Here is a 19,996-nt window from a genome sequence, read left to right on the forward strand (position 1 = left end):
TAAGTTGTATGGAATGTTCAAATGCACATCTAGTGTAACCATCCAGCTCTTTACTCGCCAAGTTTCGACATGAACACGGTATACCTCTTTGTTGTAGATAGTGTAGCCTACCCGTTTCTATTAGGTTCGAAATATTATAGTATTCCCCAAATATGATGCTGGTGTCTCTCACGTGTAAATTTATAGTGAGATGTTAGGTTTGGTCTTTGATCCGCTCCACTTATGTAAGGGTTTTGTAAATAGTCTACGTTTAATACTTCTAATTAGTATCTAAACATTCGATATGATGGGTGCTAAAAATAAATCACTTGAACCGAACCAGACCTAAATGTGCGAACTAGAGAAAAATAAGTCGCATAGTATCATGGATGTTCAAACCAGACCTAAATGTGCGAACTAGAGAAAAATAAGTCGCATAGTATCATGGAATTTTTTACACTTATTCTAATAATAAATGCATGCACAGATGCCCACCTACCCCTTGAACACTAAGATTGAACCCCTCGTCAAACCTTAACCCTTCATGCCAAGCACTTGAGGAAAAGTGAGCATTAGCCCTAATTGGACAGACACATATATCTCGAAAATCCAACCGAGATTAATCTTTCGAGACTAAAAGGCTCCCTATACACCCAGGACTAAAGACTACCTTTAATCCCGGTTGGTAGTACCAACCGGGGTAAAAAGTTTCAAAAACTAAAGAGAAAAGTGGGCTACCACCGTCCTGCCTGCTCATGCCGCTCCCCCTGGCTCCACCTCGACCACCGTACCACCGAGCTCCAACTCCACCACAGAAACAATTAAAATAATTAACACTTCACAAATTCAAGCAATAAACATGCTCATCTTACATGAACATCACACAGGTGAGAATACACAACCAATCAATTCGCACAATATTCTGATTCACAACATATGAGTTCGATTTGATTCACAACACAACACAATCACAAATGAATCATTCACAAACAAATCGTGCATTACCACTCACAAAGGAAACATTCACCAGCTTCTCGTATCCACAAGCTCCCCCGCTCGCCATCTCGCCCGCACGCGTGTAGGGCCGGTGGTCGGCGGCCTGGGCCAGGCCGGGGAGGCCGCGCACGCCAGCGGCAGCCAATGGAGGGAGGAGAGGAAGCGGTGGAGGGAGAGACAGGCCGGTGGTGGGGAAAGGATAAGGTAGTGGGGGAGAGATGAGGCCAGTGGGGTGATAAAAGGCCACTAGGCTAGTGCGGAGAGAGAGAGTTCATCGAGGGAATAAAAAAAGAGGGATATAGTCCTGATTGTTGATTTCAACTGGGACTAAAGAACACCATTTAATCCCGGTTGGAACCACCAACCGGGATTAAATCTTTAGTTTCAATTGGAAACACCAACCAGGACTAAATGAGTGGCTTTAGTCCCCATTCCTAACCATTGCAATTAGGATTAAAGGGGGTTCTTTAGTCTTGGTTGATATTACTAACCGGGACTAAAGAGCCCCTATCGGCGTTGGTTTTGGATCCGGGACTAAAGCTCTTTTAGTCCCAGGTCAAAAACAACTGAGACTTTGTAGCTGGATGGAACAGTGAAAATTAAGTGCAAAAATAAACTACCAGCATCAACTCATTGAGCAACCTGGCTATGTCATCGTTCAACCTCATCTTGAGGTAAAGCCTGCTATGTCATGTGCATCACTTGAATGGTGGTCCCTCTAGCTCCAACCTTATCTTGAGTTCTCCCTCATCGTTTTGCAGGTCAAAAAAAAATGTTCAAACTCCGCCATGTATCAGTTGAATGGTAGTAGCTCTATGGCCATTACTACATGACAGTAGTACACAATCAGCTTTGCCTAAAAGTTCCAACATTTCTTCCTCACGACTACTCAGTACGTATAAGCCTAATAGCCTGTAAGGTATACGTGTGGGACCAAATTACAAAGAAGTCACAAATAAATCCATCTAAGAAACCACTTCCATAGTGTGCACAACAAGATGGTCGCTGGGTCTTATGCCTTCGTCATACTCGCATGGCTTCGCACCGCTCATCATCGACGACGGTTGTTTGCAAATTGCAACGACCTTTGTTCGACCAAAGAAGCTCGTTTGCAAATTGCAACAATCACAGGTTTCGTATGGGCTGAGAGAGAAAAAAATCTCAGGAAGCACCAAAACTGTGGGCCGTGGACTGTAGCGTAGGCACCCGCTGCGTTAGCGTTACCGGTCGCGGTTTCCGGTGTACCACGCCAACCTGGTGTGCTAGACCGTAACGGGTTTCCACCATGCCGCTCGTGGCGTAGCCGGCAGCCTAGCCCAATCAGGGCCCGTCCGTCCCGAGCCAGACGACGGTCCAGCCCTTCAATCATAGACGACGGTCCGCCCACGGCTCCAGGACACCCCTAGGGGCCCTGCCTCTGCGGCCGCCGCCCTAGCCCGCCCGTTATAAACCGGGCGCCGCATCGCCGAGCCAATCTCACACGGACTCACCACTCATCCCACTATCCCAGGCTCCCACCCTCCCTCCTCGCAAGAGCCACCGCGTCGCCCTTGTCCCTGCTTCTCGCGCCTGCCCCGATCTACCGCCGTCGAGGCGAGCGCCCCCGCGCCCCAGGGAATGCGGAGCGATGAGGCGGCGCTCAGGCACTGACGTCGCCGGCCAGCGCGAGCTGCGCGGCGGCCGCACCTGCCACCGCAAGCACGTCGAGGACGGGTAGACCCATCCCACCCTCCCTTCCCCGGCGCTAGTCGTAGGGTACAGTTTGTTCGTTTTTCTCTCTTTGGAATTTTGGATCGGAAGAAGAAATTAGTGGATCGATCGATTCGATTCGATCGAGCATTCGACCCTCATGGGTGAGGGGGACGGGGATGTGAAGGCGGGCGGGGTGCTGCAGGGCCGCTACGAGCTCGGCCGCGTCCTGGGCCACGGCAACTTCGGGCGCGTCCACACGGCCCGTGACCTGCGCACCGGGCGCAGCGTGGCGGTGAAGGTGCTGTCCAAGGACAAGGTTGTGCGCGCGGGCATGATGGAGCAGATCAAGCGCGAGATCGCCGTCATGAAGCGGGTGTCCCACCCAAACATCGTCGAGCTCCACGAGGTGATGGCCACGCGCTCCAGGATCTACCTCGCGCTCGAGCTCGTCCGCGGCGGGGAGCTCTTCGCCCGGATCGTGCGGGCCGGGCGGGTGAGGGAGGACGTTGCGCGGCGATACTTCAGGCAGCTCGTCTCCGCCGTCGACTTCTGCCACGCGCGCGGCGTGTTCCACCGCGACCTCAAGCCGGAGAACCTCCTCATCGACGAGGCGGGGAACCTCAAGGTTGTCGACTTCGGACTCAGCGCGCTCGCCGACCACACCCGCAGCGACGGCCTGCTGCACACGCTCTGCGGCACGCCGGGGTACGTCGCGCCGGAGGTGTTCAGGAACAAGGGGTACGACGGCGCCAAGGCAGACATCTGGTCGTGCGGGGTCATCCTCTACGTGCTCCTCGCCGGCTCGCTCCCGTTCCCGGAGGACAACATCGCCTCCATGTTCAAGAAGATGAGCCGCGGCGACTACCGGTGCCCGCCGTGGCTGTCCACGGAGGCGCGCAGGCTCATCCCCAGGCTGCTCGACCCCAACCCCGACACCCGCATCACCATCGCCCAGATGGTCGAGACGCCGTGGTTCAAAAAGTCGTCGTCCGTCCCGAGGCCCGTCAATGCGGCCGCCGAGCCGCCGGCCGAGCCTGCCTGCGCCGGGAAGGACGGCGGCGACAAGGACGAGCCGCCGGAGACGCTGAACGCGTTCCACCTGATCTCCCTCTCCGCGGGTTTCGACCTCTCGCCCCTGTTCGACGTCGAGGGTGGCTCCGCAAGGGGGCACCGGGAGGGCGGCATGCGGTTCGCGACGCGGGAGTCGGCGAGCGGCGTCGTCTCCCGGCTCGAGGAGGTGGCCGCCCGCGGCGGTGGGCGGATGCGGGTGACCAAGAGCGGCGCACGCGGCGTGCGGTTCGAGGGCGCGGAGCGCGGGGGGCCCAAGGGCCGCCTCGCCGTGGCCGCCGACATCTTCAGCGTGGCACCGTCCGTTCTCGTGGTCGACGTTAAGAAGGACGGCGGCGACACGCTCGAGTACCGGTCCTTCTGCAGCGACGAGCTCCGGCCGGCGCTCAAGGACATCGTCTGGGCCGCTGCCGACCCGGCGCCTGCCGCCGCCGCCGTCGTGTGACGCCGCACCGCCGCGCGCTCATTGCTCTGTATCGTAGTGCCATGATGCCATTGTTTAGTCAGTGTCAGTTCCATTTTTCACTCAAGTGATTGCTTCGCCGTTCTTGATTCGATAATGACGTGAGGTTGCTGTTTGTGGGGGCAGTAGCGAGAGGAATCTGTATCTCGATCGCTGCCTAGAGCGGCGCCTCTGCATAATTGAGTTGTTTTTGTGATTGTTTATGCTCTGCCTGCACCTGAACATTCCATGTCTTAATCTAGAACAGCATCCCTTCATCATTGATGTCTTTTTTATGTGCCAGCATTGTTTGTTTAAGCCAAAATCAGCTCAAACATGCGCCAAATTCCTCCTCGCCAGCTTTACTCTATAGTTCCTAACGCTGTACATGAAGGCATGGGCAAAAACATGGATGAACTTGAATTACTTGGTAAAGCTGCACATGAAGGAATGGAGCAAAAATTTGGATGAACTTGAATTACCTGGGGGTGGTGACTGGTGAACAGTAAGCTTGTGTTCGACTACAGCCTTGTAGCAGCTCGTCAAAATTCAGTGAGGACCAGCTGACGAAGGATGTTCAATTATGCAAGAACTGTCTCGATACACCTCTCTCGGCAATTGCCACGCGCTGCCTGACAGCGGACGATGAGAGGAGACGATCTCACCCCGGCCCGGCAGCCAGAGATCTGGCGGAAAAGGACCACGGGGACCTGAGCTCCTGCTCGTCTTCGTCTCAAAACGTGTGGCCGCGCGGTGACAGCAGGATGGATACCGTATCGCCGCTGGTGGCCGTGGTGTCCGCCTGTCTGGTCTTTCTTTCCTCCGGCGACCTCCCCGTCGCTGTCGCCGAGAAAATGCTCCGGCGGGGACGAAACTTCTTCGGGCAAGATCACGTTTTTACCACAAATCGGGGAAGGGTAGCTGTAGCTGAGCGCGGCACGCAACTGAAACTTCAGCTGATGCATGGATCCACTGACGGGCTTCCTCGGCTCTGTCAGATCCCATCATCGGCCACAGTGATTCAGTGAATCCAATGAGCTCGTAGTACGTTTCGACCGTGGCACCGTGTCGCAATGGCGTGTGCCAGTGTTGCCCTGGACGTCGACAAGTGTTCACTGGTCCAGTCCAAAGGACGGATTGCAGCAGGAGCACGGTTAGTGTGGCTGAACCATCCTTGCGTTCGTGTGGCGGCTCGAGATTGGCCGGGATGTGCGTAGGGCGGTACAATAATTGCCGATTATGTCTGCTGTTGTAGCCCTCTGAATCACAGTTCAACCTTTAGAGAATTGCTTTCAGAACTTCACTTTGCTTCAAGCTGAAACAGTGTTTGTTGCTAGACCTAGACGCTTGGAGATGAGCAGAGGCCGAGAGGGCGAATGAAATGACATTGCGTCTGTCAACTTTCCTGGCAAACAAAACTTAATTGTCAACTGGTACTGAATGGCTAATCTGGGGGTTGCTTTTTAATCTAGCAAAGAGAAGCAGGGGAACAGACCAGTGCTGTGCTCTGCAGGTGTAGCATGTGCACGAGCCATCTCAGGGTATCTCCGATTTCGTTTCTGCCACCGGATTCAGACAAACCCCCGAAATGGATACGGTTTCTTGCAGTCGTATCCCTTCGGGCCTGTTTGGCTCCATGGTGTTAAAGTTTAACAGCCGTCACATCGGATGTTTGGATGCTAATTAGGAGTATTAAACATAGACTAATTACAAAACTAATTGCACAGATGGAGTGTAATTCGTGAGACGAATCTATTAAGCCTAATTAGTCCATGATCTGACAATGTGGTGCTACAGTAACCATTTGCTAATGATGGATTAATTAGGCTTAATAGATTCGTCACGCGAATTAGCACAGGGTTCTGCAATTAGTTTTATAATTAGTTCATATTTAGTTCTCCTAATTAGCATCCGAATATCCGATGTGACACTGTTAAAGTTTAGCACCTCGTATCCAAACAACCCCGACATCTGGTCGCCAACCAGTGCCTCTTGGTTTAATACTAGAGAAGTTCTCTTGTTCTTGTGATTGTTTATTGGAGCTACCTAACACGTCAGTCGTCAGGGCACTGACCACCGCTGGTTGAGGAAACAAACAAATGCAGGCAGGCAGTGGCGAACTCACGCACTGCAAGCCGTTCCCTTTTATTTATTCATTTGTTTTGTGAAATTGGCATACGATTTAAGTCTCGTGCGCAACGACAGCGTTTTTAAATAATCCACCATCATCATCATGTTTGCAATGTGTACCAAACACCTAATGATACGCTCCATAATCTATTAGGCAAAAATTAAGCATTATATTTTGCTGAGCATCCCTTGTACTTGTGCTAAAAAATCCCATGGCAACGTTGTTGTTTAGTTATGACTGATGAGTGGTCTGAAATTTCATTGAGAAATTTTGCTTGCAGGCGCAGGAGACTAGGAGAGGATAGTCTTCCTTTTGTTTTTGGGAAGGCAAAGTTCTGTGTGTAGTGCTGTGTGTTTCTTCGTGTTTATTAATGTTGTGGTCTCTTCTTCTTAATACGTGCTAGGCATATCTTGAAAAAAAGAAAAAGGCAAAGTCCCATAAACTCCATAGCTTCCTTTTGATCCAGCACGTCACAAGACAGAAGAAAAAAGTTGGATTCCTGAGGTGATGTTTGAACGATCCGGGTCGACAGGAATCAGGTCGGAGCCGGATGCGGTTCAGAGAAACGTCCTGTAGCCTTATCTCCGTCCATGTGGCCAACCAGCCAGCTCAAATGCATCAAGAAGCTCACCACCTATCTGCGTTAGCGTTATACTGTGGCAACATGCCCCTGCAAAACAGAACAAGCGTCGAACCATTTGACAGGCACGAAGAAGATACGAGCAGCAATAATGCCATTAAGAAAACGATCACAAGACAAGCAACGCAAGCTAAGCTCCCAGATGCACTCCCCTGCACTCATGATGCGTGTATCTCGCCAGCAGAATCTTTAACAGCCATACCCTCTGCTTCGTGTTTCAATCCTGCGCTAGCAAAGAAAGACACTGGATAATCAGCCTTGATCGTTAACTCAAAAACAGTAGCCTAATTGCTGCCCTAATGGTAGCTTTGTCTGGTCGCTTTTCTCTGAATTTTTTTGTGGTCACCTCCAATTATTGCGCTTAAAGAAATCTGTACAATTATTGTACTTCGGGTGTCCATGTGTCATCTCCTTACCCGTGCAGACTTCATGGCGTCACCTGCTGTGGAATGGGACATTGGACACCGTGGCTCGTGATCGCTTTCAGCATTGGATGTCTGCTGGTTCTTGCAGCGGAATCAGACGCGAATGAGGCAGGGAGCCAGGGAGGGAGATGCAGCTGAGCCTGAGAAGATGCGGGCACAGTGCACATGGACGTGGACGTGGACGTGGATGGGTAGCGAGGTGTGTGGGTTCCCCGTTTCTCCCGGGTTGGCTGGCTCGTCGTAGATGCGAAGAGCGGATGGGCACACGACATGCAGATAACGGACGTGGGGCATGACCATGATTGTCGCCAATAATGCTCGGGTTTTAGTGTTTGTTTTCTTTTCCCCGCGGGCCACAGCGATTTTTCAGGCCATGGATGCGTGTTTCACAGCACGCATCTTCGCCACAGGATTTTCGAGTGGTAAAAACGGATGCTGCCATTCGTGTCTCGGGGACAAGCTTCAGTTGGTTCGACTGGACTTATAAGCTGGCTGAAAAGCTGAAACGGTTAATTTATTGTGAGAGAAAAATACTGTTCGGTGGCTGATAAGTCGGCTGATAAGCTGAAACGAACAGGCTGAAGGTTCATAGTCTAGATCCCATAATAACTGCATATCTCCCATTTTCTGCTGAGATGTAAAAGATAACCTGCAGTTTTCTCATGCACAATGAGCAGTGCCAGATGTTTAGAATTCAAAATTCAAACAGAGGGGACCGGATTTCAAATTAGAGGCAATATAAATCTGTAACTCGGCTCACTTCTGGGCTCAGGCCTAAGTACAAAGGGCTGGGCCTGGCTTGTTGGCTCCGATCTGCGACAAATGGGCCTCGTGACAAGCTTTTGGCACAGCTCGCTCGCTTTTTAACGAATTCAAAACAAGCGAGGCATTTCCACAGCCCATTCTATCTAATACGACCCACCAGTTCGGTATAATTTTTTCTAATTTCCATGGTCCACGGCGGGCGCAAAGCCGTTGCTTGGGGGTGCATGTATGTACATTTTTTGAGCTTAGGCCTTGCTTCCCATATTTTATATTACTAAACGGAAGATCCTACCCGTTTACGTTAAAAAAATAAAATATAATAATTTCGTGGTCTACTCTATGGAGATACTACGAATTTCATCCAAGATTCCTATGATAAAAAGTCGCACAAAAACGTATTGAAAGGTCGTACCACGGTCCAGCGAGGAACACATCTCAGAAACATCTGAAAAGAAAGAAAAGGAAAGGTTATACCACAAAAGAAGAAAAACATGCTTCTTGAAATGGCTGCTAATTACTACATCTGTCCGTTCTGTAAAAGGTCGTTTAACCCTCTATATATCTCGCTTGAGAGCTCTTGTAAAAGATAAATGTTGAAAACTCAAACTGTAGGGTTTATCAAACTATGAATTTCTTTTCTAGGGATTTGTAAAACCGACAAAGAACATTTTGTATATCTTAGAAATTATTATTCTTCTAAAAAATATCTTAGAACTTTATACAAAGTTAATGGTCTTTCAAATATGAGAAAAACTATCAAACCCACCTAGACAAAAGAGGTAATCATATATTTAACCCCAACAAAGAAAAAACTTACATATCATTTTCTTAATATTCTTACGTAACCTAACCTAATTTTCAATAGTTATTTACATTCAACATAGTATGAACTAACAACTACTAAAAAATTGACATGTGTATTTTGCACAATAACTAAAAAGACACTTTGTAATCAACCTTGATTGATGCTTTGATTTACTAGATTAGCGAATTAAATATACTATGTTGAACGCCATAAAAGCCACTCAATATCATGGTTAATTTGGCTCTCTCGTGGGTTTTTCTTTTCTTATGGCTGAGCAAACTCTCCATCGTCATATATGCATACTCCATAAATGTCAAGAGTTGGCACTAGATAGGCTCGTAGAATTATGCCTGATTCGTCCATATCTACTCTTTAACAATAATAACTATATACAATACATAGCCATATGACATAATTGGTGAGTATAGTGCTCAAATATGTTAGCATGACTTTTAACTAAAAGCAATATGTTAGCATGACTTTTAACTAAAAGCATGATTTATCGTTGTCGTTCAGTCATTGGACCATACTATAAAAAACAATATCCAATTCTTCCTCTTACAAAAGGTGCCAGACGTGTCCAAATGATGTACTCACGATGGTCTGCGCAGTTAAATGTGGACCTCCTGATATCAACCAATCTGCAGACGAGTATCTCTAGCCGATGGATGAGTATGATGAGCGGGCATCCCGAGATATACTTCTTTTCCCACTAGAGAACCCTATTCCCCATATCCAAAGTTAGCAACATGATAGCAAGATATCTCCGAGATAGAGCTGCGCGGTCAAGGGATGAGGCCCTAACCCTAGCGCCGTATGTGGTGGGATCAGGAAAGCAGGAAAAGATGGGCGCAGGAAGGAGGACCATGTCTCCGGCTCTATATAATGCGGCACAAACCCTGGCCATAGCCTCACCACACAACGAAGCAGATCTGCAGCACACACAGATCTGAGCCTCAGCCCCCTTCGTCTTCAAGTCCGGCCGATCTCCCGGTCGGCTTCTGCACGAACTTTCTCCCTCACGATGCATGGTTTGTTTTGCGAGTGGTTTTGCGGCGGTGGCGGCGGTGGTTTCCCTGGCTAACTGACAGAAGAGAGTGAGCACGCAGCGGTCAGACTGCATCGATCCGATCTGCAATCGAGACGGCACACGTACGAATGATGCAGCTGCTGCTGCGTGCTCACTTCTCTCTCTGTCAGTCCTCTCCGGCCTCTCCCTGCCACCACTTGCCATGTCTACACTCTCTTTCCTCTCCTCTCTCTTTCTCTTTCTCTTGCTGTTGCTGCAAGTTGCAGGCTCAGGCTTTACTGCGACGGGACAAGAAGGGTTTGCAGGACGGCGGTGGCGAGATAAGGCCGGTTTGGGCGGGGTCTCGTCCTTATCTTGCACTCCGGCTGCCCTACGTCTCTCCGCCCGAGGAGGGGCGAGTCGGAGCGGTGGCGCAGTTGGACCCGTACTTTGGAGCAAGGTACGTGTCGGCTATCCGTGTGCAACCCCGCTGCGCGCATGCCCGGCCGTTTCTCCCTGCCTTTTGCTTGCGCTTTCCTTTCACGCCGCAGGCCCCCGTGTCTCGGCCTCCCAAGGTCGAGGGAACCGGGGGGGACACGCCTCGGGGAAGGAGACGACGCCCCCGCGCGTGATAGATTGATTAAACTGATCTCGCCGATCTCACCGCTGGCTCGGCTTTCCTTGCACGCGCGCGCGTAGCCGAAACGACCTCGCACTGTTCCGGCCGGTCCCGTCGCCTCCATCGATCTTTGCTACCTACGTCATTGTTCTCATGTCTGTGACTCCGGCCATGTTTAGTTACTCCCAACTCCCAACTTTGACACTATGCAAAAAGAAGATTCTCCATCACATCAAACTTGCGGTACATGCATGGAGTACTAAATGTAGATGAAATTAAAAACTAATTGCACAGTTTTGTTGTACTTTGCGAGACGAATCTTTTGAGCCTAATTAGTCAATATTTGGACAATAATTCACAAATACAAACGAAACGCTACAGTGTGCTACAGTGCTGTAACAGTAATTTGGCACCTCCCAAATTCCCCAACTAAACAAGGCCTCCATTAGCTTCGAGATCTGTCGGTAACTTGATAAAATCCCCGAGATCTGATGTTTATTTCTCTGACCTACTGGTCGTTTCCTTTTTCTCCCTCATCTGAAATGTTCTGTTTGCAGTATTAGCTAGTAGTGCCATATGACTGCCATCATCATCTCATGTGTTGCAGGTAGGTTTTTTGGGGGGTTGCCATAGTGGTGCCGGCTCGTGCAGGAGGTAGATCTGCCTGCCCGGAAGAGGAAGGAGCATCAGTGCGTCTGCCTTCCAGATCTGGAAGCTGCTGTACGTGCTTACGTAAGCGTACTTGCAGATCTTACCATGTATTCTTCTTCCCAGGTGATCATTTTTCGTGTTTGTTTTCTAACTGTTCCATTTCTGACAGTGCCTAATTTGAGGTACTGATGGATGGTGCTAAATTCTTTTTGAGTGTTAGTAAATTGCCAAGCAGGGGTGAATGAATTCAATTAGCCAACTAATATCCTGATATTGAAATTGACCGTTATGCATAGATAAGTGCATCTTTTGGTTTAACACACGAATATCTTTTCAGATCGCTTATGTATGTTTGTGCTATTGTTTTCTCTAATGAAGATGGCACAATATTAAGACCATCAATTTATTCTGATCCATCAGAAAAAGCAACAATCTAATACAGATAATTCGGTCAAGATTCTTATTTTATGGGTCTCGTCGTACCATGATTTTTCTTGTGTTTGCCTATGGCTAGTTGTATTTGTACATAAACTTCTTTGCAGATGCATTTATGTGAAACACATTCAGGACCTAGCTCGGTAACTATATTAGAGGTTCACGTACTGTGTGATGATTAAGAGGCTCGATTGTTCTTTCATGTGCAGGGTGTCCTAATAATTCTGGATCCGTGTCCCAATTTTTTCCTGCACCAAATAGTTGTGGCATGAAATATCCTCTCACTCATAATACAGCTTCTTTAAAAAGCTGTTTTTTTTATCATTCACAGTGCATTTGAACAAAATATACAATGGAAGATTCATTACAATTTTATGTAGTCATATCAGTTCCAGAGACCTAGAAGTGTTCTGCAAAGGCTGAGATGTTTTACCAAAACAAGATAATTGGTGCAATTTTATGTGTGTTCCTACGGCTACAACTTTTTGAACCCATCCACTAACACGAATGATGAATATGGAATAACATGCTTAATTCACCCATAAATAATTTCAAAGCCATGTACACACATATTTGGTCATTGACAGGATAGATTAATTGCAATGGTCATAATTGGTACCTTACATTAGTCCTTTTTATGTATAGTTCTTATCTAATATTGTTATATATTGAATAGGTTCTGTGAATTTCTTAGCTTTTTCTGTGAGGGTTCCTAAATTATTACTTAATCAATTAAATCTAGATCGTCCAGATCAACTGCTCTACAGCCATATATACCTATTGCTCAAAATCTCAAATACATGTGTCATGTTGTTTTCACTTATCGTCGCTCTCGTTAATCCCAGTAAATCATTTTGCCAGGATGTAATTAATCTAGTTAATTAAAGCTCGAACTTATACACTTCCAGTGCTGTCTTTGTATGGCTTTGGAATCTCCCATTTAAAGGAATCTGCAAATGTTCCTTACACAGATTTTTTCCTTGTATGCTGTGGTTTTTAATAATACTAGCACTATATGAATTCAAGAAGAGATACTAACAATTGCTACCAGCTGTGGATCGCCACTTGTATGTCTCCCCCCAAGCTTATCCATATGGCCAGAACTGAACTGGCACACCCTTCCTGAACATGGTTCCTGCTGGGCACGTGTTGCCAATGTTTGGACATCTGGAGATAAAACTCTGATTGCATGAAGTCATGAATCAGGAGTCAGGATCCACCACGCCTTTCTCTGGTCCCTAGATATATATCAACATATGAAACGTGCATGCTATCCAGCGTTGTAATGATAGCTCCTGTTATCATTCAAACAAGGAGGTGTTTGTATTTGGTTCCACGGACTAAAGTTTAGTTCCAGTCATATTGAATGTTTAGATACTAATTAGGAGAATTAAATATGAGCTAATTATAAAACCAATTGTACAAATGGAGACTAATTCACGAGACGAATCTATTAAGCCTAATTAGTCTATGATTTGACAATGTGATATTAAGCCTAATTAGTCCATGATTTGACAATGTGATGTTACAGTAAATATGTGCTAATTATGAATTAATTAGGCTTAATAGATTCGTCTCACGAATTAGGTTCCATCTGTGCAATTGGTTTTATAATTAGTCTATATTTAATACTAATTAGTATCTAAACATTCGATGTGATAGGGACTAAACTTTAGTCCGTGGAATCAAACATCCCCTAACCTTTTTGAAATTTTGAATACTAGCTAAGCTTGTTTTGGTAGGTTCATTTAGTTAATTCTTCGGTGAAGTCTCTAATCCCTCAAACTCTTCAATATTATGTAGACAAAGCTGTTAGCTACCTCAATTGTTAAGATTTACGCCTTTTTTTTAACAATCACAGCAGTATTTCTTTAATTAATTCTTCATTTTTTATTTTTGACATATTGTTAATGTTACCTCCAGATTATATGATGTATAGCAATAATAATTGTTTGTACATGAACACATCTACTTGGACATAGAAAGTAGTATATGTTTTTACTCCCTCTTATGTTTTAATTAGTTAGAAGTTTTTGCTGTTAGATTACTCTCGGATACCAAATTAATCATCATTTAGTTATTCTCATTTCACTAGATAAGCTAGGTGTCATATATAGTTTCATTGGTTTAATTAGTTAGTTGTACAGGTCCTATTGTAGTATCCTGTGCATCCATAGGGTCTAAAAAATTTAATCGTTTCCCAGAGATGCCAAGTGCTGATAAAACTGTATCTGTTTCACGTGTAACTAGGTAAAAAGAAACACTGTTGATAATTTATAGAAACCCTAAGTTAATTAAAAGTGTTGAGTTTACAAGATCAGGCCACTGTTGGCCCATTTAACCATAAAGCCGGTCGGTCCCCTCACAGTATTATGCTCATACACAATCACAAGTCCTAGCTAACTCCTAACGTCATTTAGGACCACGATCGAAGTATGCAAGAATCTTTTCCTTTTGTTGACTGTATTGGTTATTCAATTGTATCTCGTTTGAAAGCATAGCCAGTGCATGCTATGTTATGGTTGTATCCACTACAGGCAGGAGACTGTAACATCTCTCTAATGACTGCCTCAACAAGTTCTGTTCCGGAACCTAGCTAAATCATTATGGACGTACTCTGATGAAGGCTTTATATGTATGAGTAGTTGGTTTAGCTTGGGTTCGTATACGAAATAAACGAATAACCAGGGAAATGACTTGAAAGGTCCAGATGACCTGAGATTCTGAGCTTTCCAATTTCATTTTCATGCATGTTCATGCCATCCATATTCTATATATGTACAATAAAGTGGATCTCAGAGCGTTTTGTTTGTACCTGTAAAGTGCTGAGATCCATCCATCCGTCCATGCCCACAGCGGAATGGACATGCATCACCCGGGTAGGCATGTCATTGTCAGCTGTGTTTAAAGACGATCTCTGATCTGCTTCCGAGCGAGGATGTCTGTACTTCTTCCACTTTATGCTAAGAAATCAACGCAAGACGATCTCTGATCTGCTTCCGGCGAGCCGCGATATTGATGCAGCAGGCCGGCCAGAGATGTCGAGACGAGCTCGCGTCATTTGTCTCCTGGCGCTCGTCTTCCTTTGCGTGGATATATTCGATCGGTCGTCGTCCCCGGTTGTTGGCTGCATGCATGAATGAGGAGGGGACTGCATTACTGATGTCGTAGTAGCTACTGTAGACTGTTGCAGTGAGGAATGACTAAAACGCCTGTCGTTGTAATGGTTTTCTTTTTTTCATTGAGGGAATCCTGTTGTTGTGTAATGTTCATTTCCTTTCTAAATTGGATTTTCTTTTTTGAGATTTGTATTGTCAATTGTCAGGATTCACATGGGCTCTCGTGTAAATTCGTGTGGGGAATGCAGTACTGTATAACATCAGAAGAGTTAACGGCTTGGAATTTTTTTTTTAGGGTAACGGCTTGGCATTTATGCAGAAGAAAATCGTTGACTTAAAAATCATGCCAGAACACTGTGCTGCTCCGCCACTAACTACTTGGACGGCCCATCGCGAGGCCAGTAAACACTGGCAGGCCCTAACTCGCATCCCCCTCCCGCTTCTCTGGGCCGCACGCCCGGCATGGCAGCACCGTCTCCAAAGCCCACACAGTGTCCTGCCCGTTTCCACCTCGGGCCGGCCCACCCGTGTCCTTTCCCCTCCCGCAAGCGAAAGCCCCCGAACAAATCCCCGCACACCCTGCAGCCGACGATGTCCACCGCCGCGGACTCCGACGCCGACTACCACAGCTCCGACGGATCCGTCATGCCCGACGTCCTCGCCAAGGGCCGGGAGGCCTGCTACAAGGTATAGCCCTCAAACCCGTCCCCGCGCCCCTCCCTCCCCTGAACCCTCTCCTTCCTCGCCGGCTTTCCGCTGCTGACGAGAGGCGCGCCCTCCTCCGCAGGCACGGGACGCCTTCTACGCGTGCGTGGAGAAGCACGCGGACAAGAGGCCCACCGAGATCGCCACCATGGGGCTCCTCTACCCCGCCGACTGCAAGAAGTCCCGCGCCAACTTCGTCAGCAACTGCCGCCCCACCTGGGTAAGCACTGGATTCCGCGCCGCCGCCGTCGGCGCATAGCCCCTGCACGATTTCATGCGCTTCATGCTTTCTCTTGTTGGCACTTGGTTAAATCGGTGATTGCGCAGGTGAAGCACTTCGACCGGCAGTACTGCGCCAAGAAGCGGGTTCAGAGGCTGCTCGACGGCGACGAGGACCGACGGGGTCCCATCTCGCTTCCCCAGCCCTACACTTTCAAGCAATAGGTAGTCGTTTCTGCGGTTCTGATATTGGTATTGAGCTGAATTGGATCAAGTACTATTTTGGTATCCAGATGCTATAGGTTTCAGGCTTGATATCGGTTAGATCGATGCTTATGTGATGTGTAGCAGTACATTGCTCCGAATGTTAATGGATAAACGAATTTGTATGTGAATTCCTCAATATCAAGATATCCCTACTTGGCATGTGAGTTGCAATACTTTTCTTCTCACGGCATGCAGGTTGCCGGAATCTTTATTGAACCCTTTGTTCTTTCATGCCTTATTTCAACTGATCTCCAGGTTGCCAGAAACCAGAATGCCAGTTACCATCTTTAGCTAAAATCTGTTAACTCAATTGGTGATATTTCTGTCTAGCATCCACAAAGCATTATCTGCTAAAATATGATTTCATAGTTGCAGAAGTTCCTTTGATAGTATCGAGATTCTGTTTTGTCCTGTGAAATAAGGTAATTACAAACATTCCCTAAAAAAATATAATAACCAAAATTTCTGTTTATATTAGGGAAAATTGCCTCTATAGCACTACTGGTGAACCATTTTGCATGCATACCACCTCTCAAATTTGAGCTACTATTTTAGCACCAGTTAGTTCTTCATTTTTGTGTCGTCTACCACTATACCGTAGGATAAAAAATCAACCACTCAGATGAGATTTAATCCTTCTATCGTTAGCCTCTTCCTGTCTCTGTCACGCACTAATGCTCTGCCAGACCATGCCTTCTCCTGAACTCTGGCCACTGCTCCACCTCTTCCTCCCTCAACTGGTCCGCCGTCCGCCTACAAGTCGATTCATCCCTAGATCGACCCATTCCGGAGATCAGAGTGTTCCTCCTTGAACCAGGTTGTCCCTAGGCTGTGCACACTGGTTTGCGCAGGATAGGGAGAGCTCGGCAAAGTGGTTGATGCATGAGGCAGTCTCGGCAGGCGCATCAAGGAGAGCATTGCAGTGAGTTAGCAGTAGGGTGACTATGCTGGCCAGCTTTTGGCTACCTCCTAGAATCATCCTGCCAGTTTGCTTTAGGTATGGCCAGATCTCGCGTTAGGCAACGGGGGATCTTGTGTTGCGCGAGGAGGATGGGCAGCTTGGGGTCTCATGAGACGCATCGGAGTCAGCGGGTGCACTCACTGATCTGCTGGAGATGACGTGTGGATGTGGCCGAGTGGAGGGAAGAAGTTGCGGGAGACAGCAGCTTTGACGGCGCTGGCACGGGGTATTTGACATAGTGGTATAACAGAGCAAAACTGAGAAACTAGGTGGTGCTAAACTAGTAATTTAGAATGGCATAAATCATAATAGTATGGTTTCAAAAAGGTTCACCATTAGTGTTATAGAGACAATTTTCCTATATATTAATGACCTTATTAGATTTCGACTGGTGTTTCATTCCCTTGTCAGTGTTGTCAAATTGACACCTATCCCATATAAATTTTGAGTGTCAACTAGCACCCACAAAAGCAGATTCTTCTTGTTCAATTGCCATATCTCTAGCATTCTGTTTCTGGTAACTACTTTTTTATGCATTAGGATGTCGGCCCTTATTTGTTGTTTTCTTGAAGTCCTTTGAACTGATTTGCACGCAGTGATGGGCCTCTTTGATCACCGCATTCATTAGGCCTGGTTAGGTGTTTAACCAAACATACCTGTACTGTTAGGATTCATTGAGGCTCATTATTTATTTCTCCTAATGCCTCCATGCAATAGTCTGTACCTTTCGTCCATCATCAATAACCTTTTTGCACTGTCCAATTGTCCTATACATGAACTCTGTTATCATAAAAGGAAAATCTAAGTTTACCCATCTTGTTCTAGGTAGTTCGTGCTATGATTGACAAACATGATGCTTGGATAACATTATGCCATCGGATGTGTTAATAGTTAATAGAGGACCAATTTTTGACACTGAACAGCTATATGATCTATCGATTTTCATTAGGAGAAAGAGTTGGGTATGTAAAAGATCATTTGATGTTTTGTTTGTTTCCTTATTTTTGTAACGAAGATATTTTTTCATTCCAAACTTTCACATGTTCAATCAGTTATATCCATGTTTTCCTACATGGATTGATGGATGTGGTGCTTTATAATGATTTTTAGTTTATAACTTTATATTGCCATTGTGGTGCTGCAAAAGTAGATTTGTTGTCATTTAGCATGTCTAGGTTTAGAAAATGAAGATGCACAAACCTACGAGATGGTATGAAGATTAGTCCAATGGGCTTGAGTTGGGGGTTAAACATACGTTCTGTGGTGAGATGGGATATTAGCAGTTTTGTTGAAGGGGATTGGACCTTTAAAAGCTGCTCTAGAATTATGCTTAGCTTAAGATCCCAGGTTTTGCACCTTTGATCTTCATAGTTACTAAAAGTTCATCAGAGCGGGGGTACCAGCCTGACATTGTCAGCACAATTGATTCAACTTAAACTGCACACAGCAACCCAAACTATATCAGCTTTTATCTCAACCTCCTACTCTAGACTTCTTTATCACACCCTGATGATGGTTGAAGCTCTGTTGCTCATCCCCAAATGACATTGTGTCTGTCATGTCTAATTCCCATTCTCAACAAACTTTGAGTTCCTGCATAAATGATATAAATGAAGAATATCAATGATCCCGTTCTTTGAGAACATTAATTTCAAATACTATATTGTTCCTTGTCTTCCTCAAGGCCCAGCAGACTTTCTAAACCAAATATGATGAGTTCAATTTTTATTACAAAACCTTGAGCCAACCAGTTATTTGTACCTCGATGAGATCATAAATAAAACCGGAATACACACTGCCAACCAACTGCATCTCTGATAAGTTTTATGTAAAAAGTTTTTTTTTTTTTTTTTTTTTTTTGCATTTGCTAACGCTGCTTGCAATGTTCAGAGCCTGCCTAGACTTGGTTTTACCTAGAAAAAGTACCATATCGGAATCTCAACAATGAGAGGTGATTTTGCATTGAAGATACCATGCATTCACAAATTAGGGATACCCCCATGAATTAGGACTGCATACGTAGGTATTGGAGTACAAAAGCCCTGTCTTGTAGCAAGAGTACCATCCTGAATTTTTGGAGGGGAAAAATAATCAAGTCTCAACTTGTCATATAGAACTTTCTGCCTTGGAATTAGTTTATGCATTTTTCCCTGAGTTCCTTCTGTTGCCATAATAGTGAACGTTCCTGTAATGTCAACTCACCTGTATATTTAGTTCAGCAAGGGATTGGTTTATATACATGCATCTCCTTTTCTGGGCTCTGTCTTCTCAGGCCTCAGGATACAATTTGATTGATATAGTTATTTTTGATGCGGTAGGTTGTGATGCGGTGTGAGGTTTGTTGTCTCTTGACAATGATTGGGCATCACACTATTTAGTTCAGAATTGATTCTGATTGTTCGTTGTAGATTCCTTTCAAGTCAAAAGATTAGGTAGGTCAAAACATTACTTGTTTCCTACTCTCCTCTCTGTTCACCAACTCATTGTTTTGGCTCTCTTTGTTGCTTTCCCTTTGATCCTCGTTTGGTCTTGTTACTTAACTCCAGATGTTGTGATCTTGGTGCTGTTAACTGTCATTGTTTCTTGCGCGTTGCAATGACCGTGCAATGTATTGTGTCTATTGTCACGATCAAGGGTGGCAAAGTGGTGTTTTACTAGCTACTCTTGCATCACCATTAATAGAGCCAGTTCTTAAGCAACTGGGCTACCAAACATGAACAGGGAGATGTTTATTTCACACGTTTGATAATCGAGGAACTTCTGGTCGATTCTGTCGTCTTCCAAAATCTAACCACTCAACAGCTTGTCTTTATGTTTGAGTCAGCAAGTTAAAATACAAGAATTCAACATTCTGTTATTCACCTAGGGAGAAGTCAGATGATTCTTGGTAATATATGTTACAAGATCCAGTCCACCATGTTGTATATGCCTGGCTACTGTCATTGTTTCTTGTGTGAGTTTCTCTGATCTTACGGCATATTGTGAATCTTTATGCGATGATCAAAGTAAGGGTGGCAGGCAACTCTTCTGTGCAGTAATGCAGGTTCTAGTAACTGGGCTACCAAACA

At 46.0% G+C, this 19,996-nt stretch overlaps 2 protein-coding genes and 1 long non-coding RNA gene across 3 annotated transcripts; all 3 read left to right on the plus strand.

Moving 5' to 3' along the window:
- Nucleotides 1-2,438: 2,438 nt before the first annotated feature.
- On the plus strand, nucleotides 2,439-4,458 carry LOC101784626 (CBL-interacting protein kinase 6). Its single transcript, XM_004973494.4, has one exon. The coding sequence runs from the start codon at nucleotides 2,825-2,827 to the stop codon at nucleotides 4,178-4,180; it is 1,356 nt and encodes a 451-aa protein (XP_004973551.1). The 5' UTR covers nucleotides 2,439-2,824; the 3' UTR covers nucleotides 4,181-4,458.
- Nucleotides 4,459-10,215: 5,757 nt separating this feature from the next.
- Nucleotides 10,216-12,992, plus strand: LOC111257596. The gene is made up of 2 exons (XR_002678120.1): nucleotides 10,216-10,412; nucleotides 11,179-12,992. It is a non-coding gene; the product is annotated as an uncharacterized LOC111257596 (long non-coding RNA).
- Nucleotides 12,993-15,323: 2,331 nt separating this feature from the next.
- LOC101785423 lies at nucleotides 15,324-16,140 on the plus strand. Its single transcript, XM_004973496.2, has 3 exons — nucleotides 15,324-15,463; nucleotides 15,564-15,701; nucleotides 15,809-16,140. Exons 1-3 carry the CDS (start codon nucleotides 15,368-15,370, stop codon nucleotides 15,923-15,925), a joined length of 351 nt encoding a protein of 116 aa, XP_004973553.1. The 5' UTR covers nucleotides 15,324-15,367; the 3' UTR covers nucleotides 15,926-16,140.
- The last annotated feature ends 3,856 nt before the right edge of the window (nucleotides 16,141-19,996 follow it).

This window comes from Setaria italica, chromosome VI, assembly GCF_000263155.2.
Source record: "Setaria italica strain Yugu1 chromosome VI, Setaria_italica_v2.0, whole genome shotgun sequence".
In the NCBI taxonomy this organism is placed as follows: Eukaryota; Viridiplantae; Streptophyta; class Magnoliopsida; order Poales; family Poaceae; genus Setaria; species Setaria italica.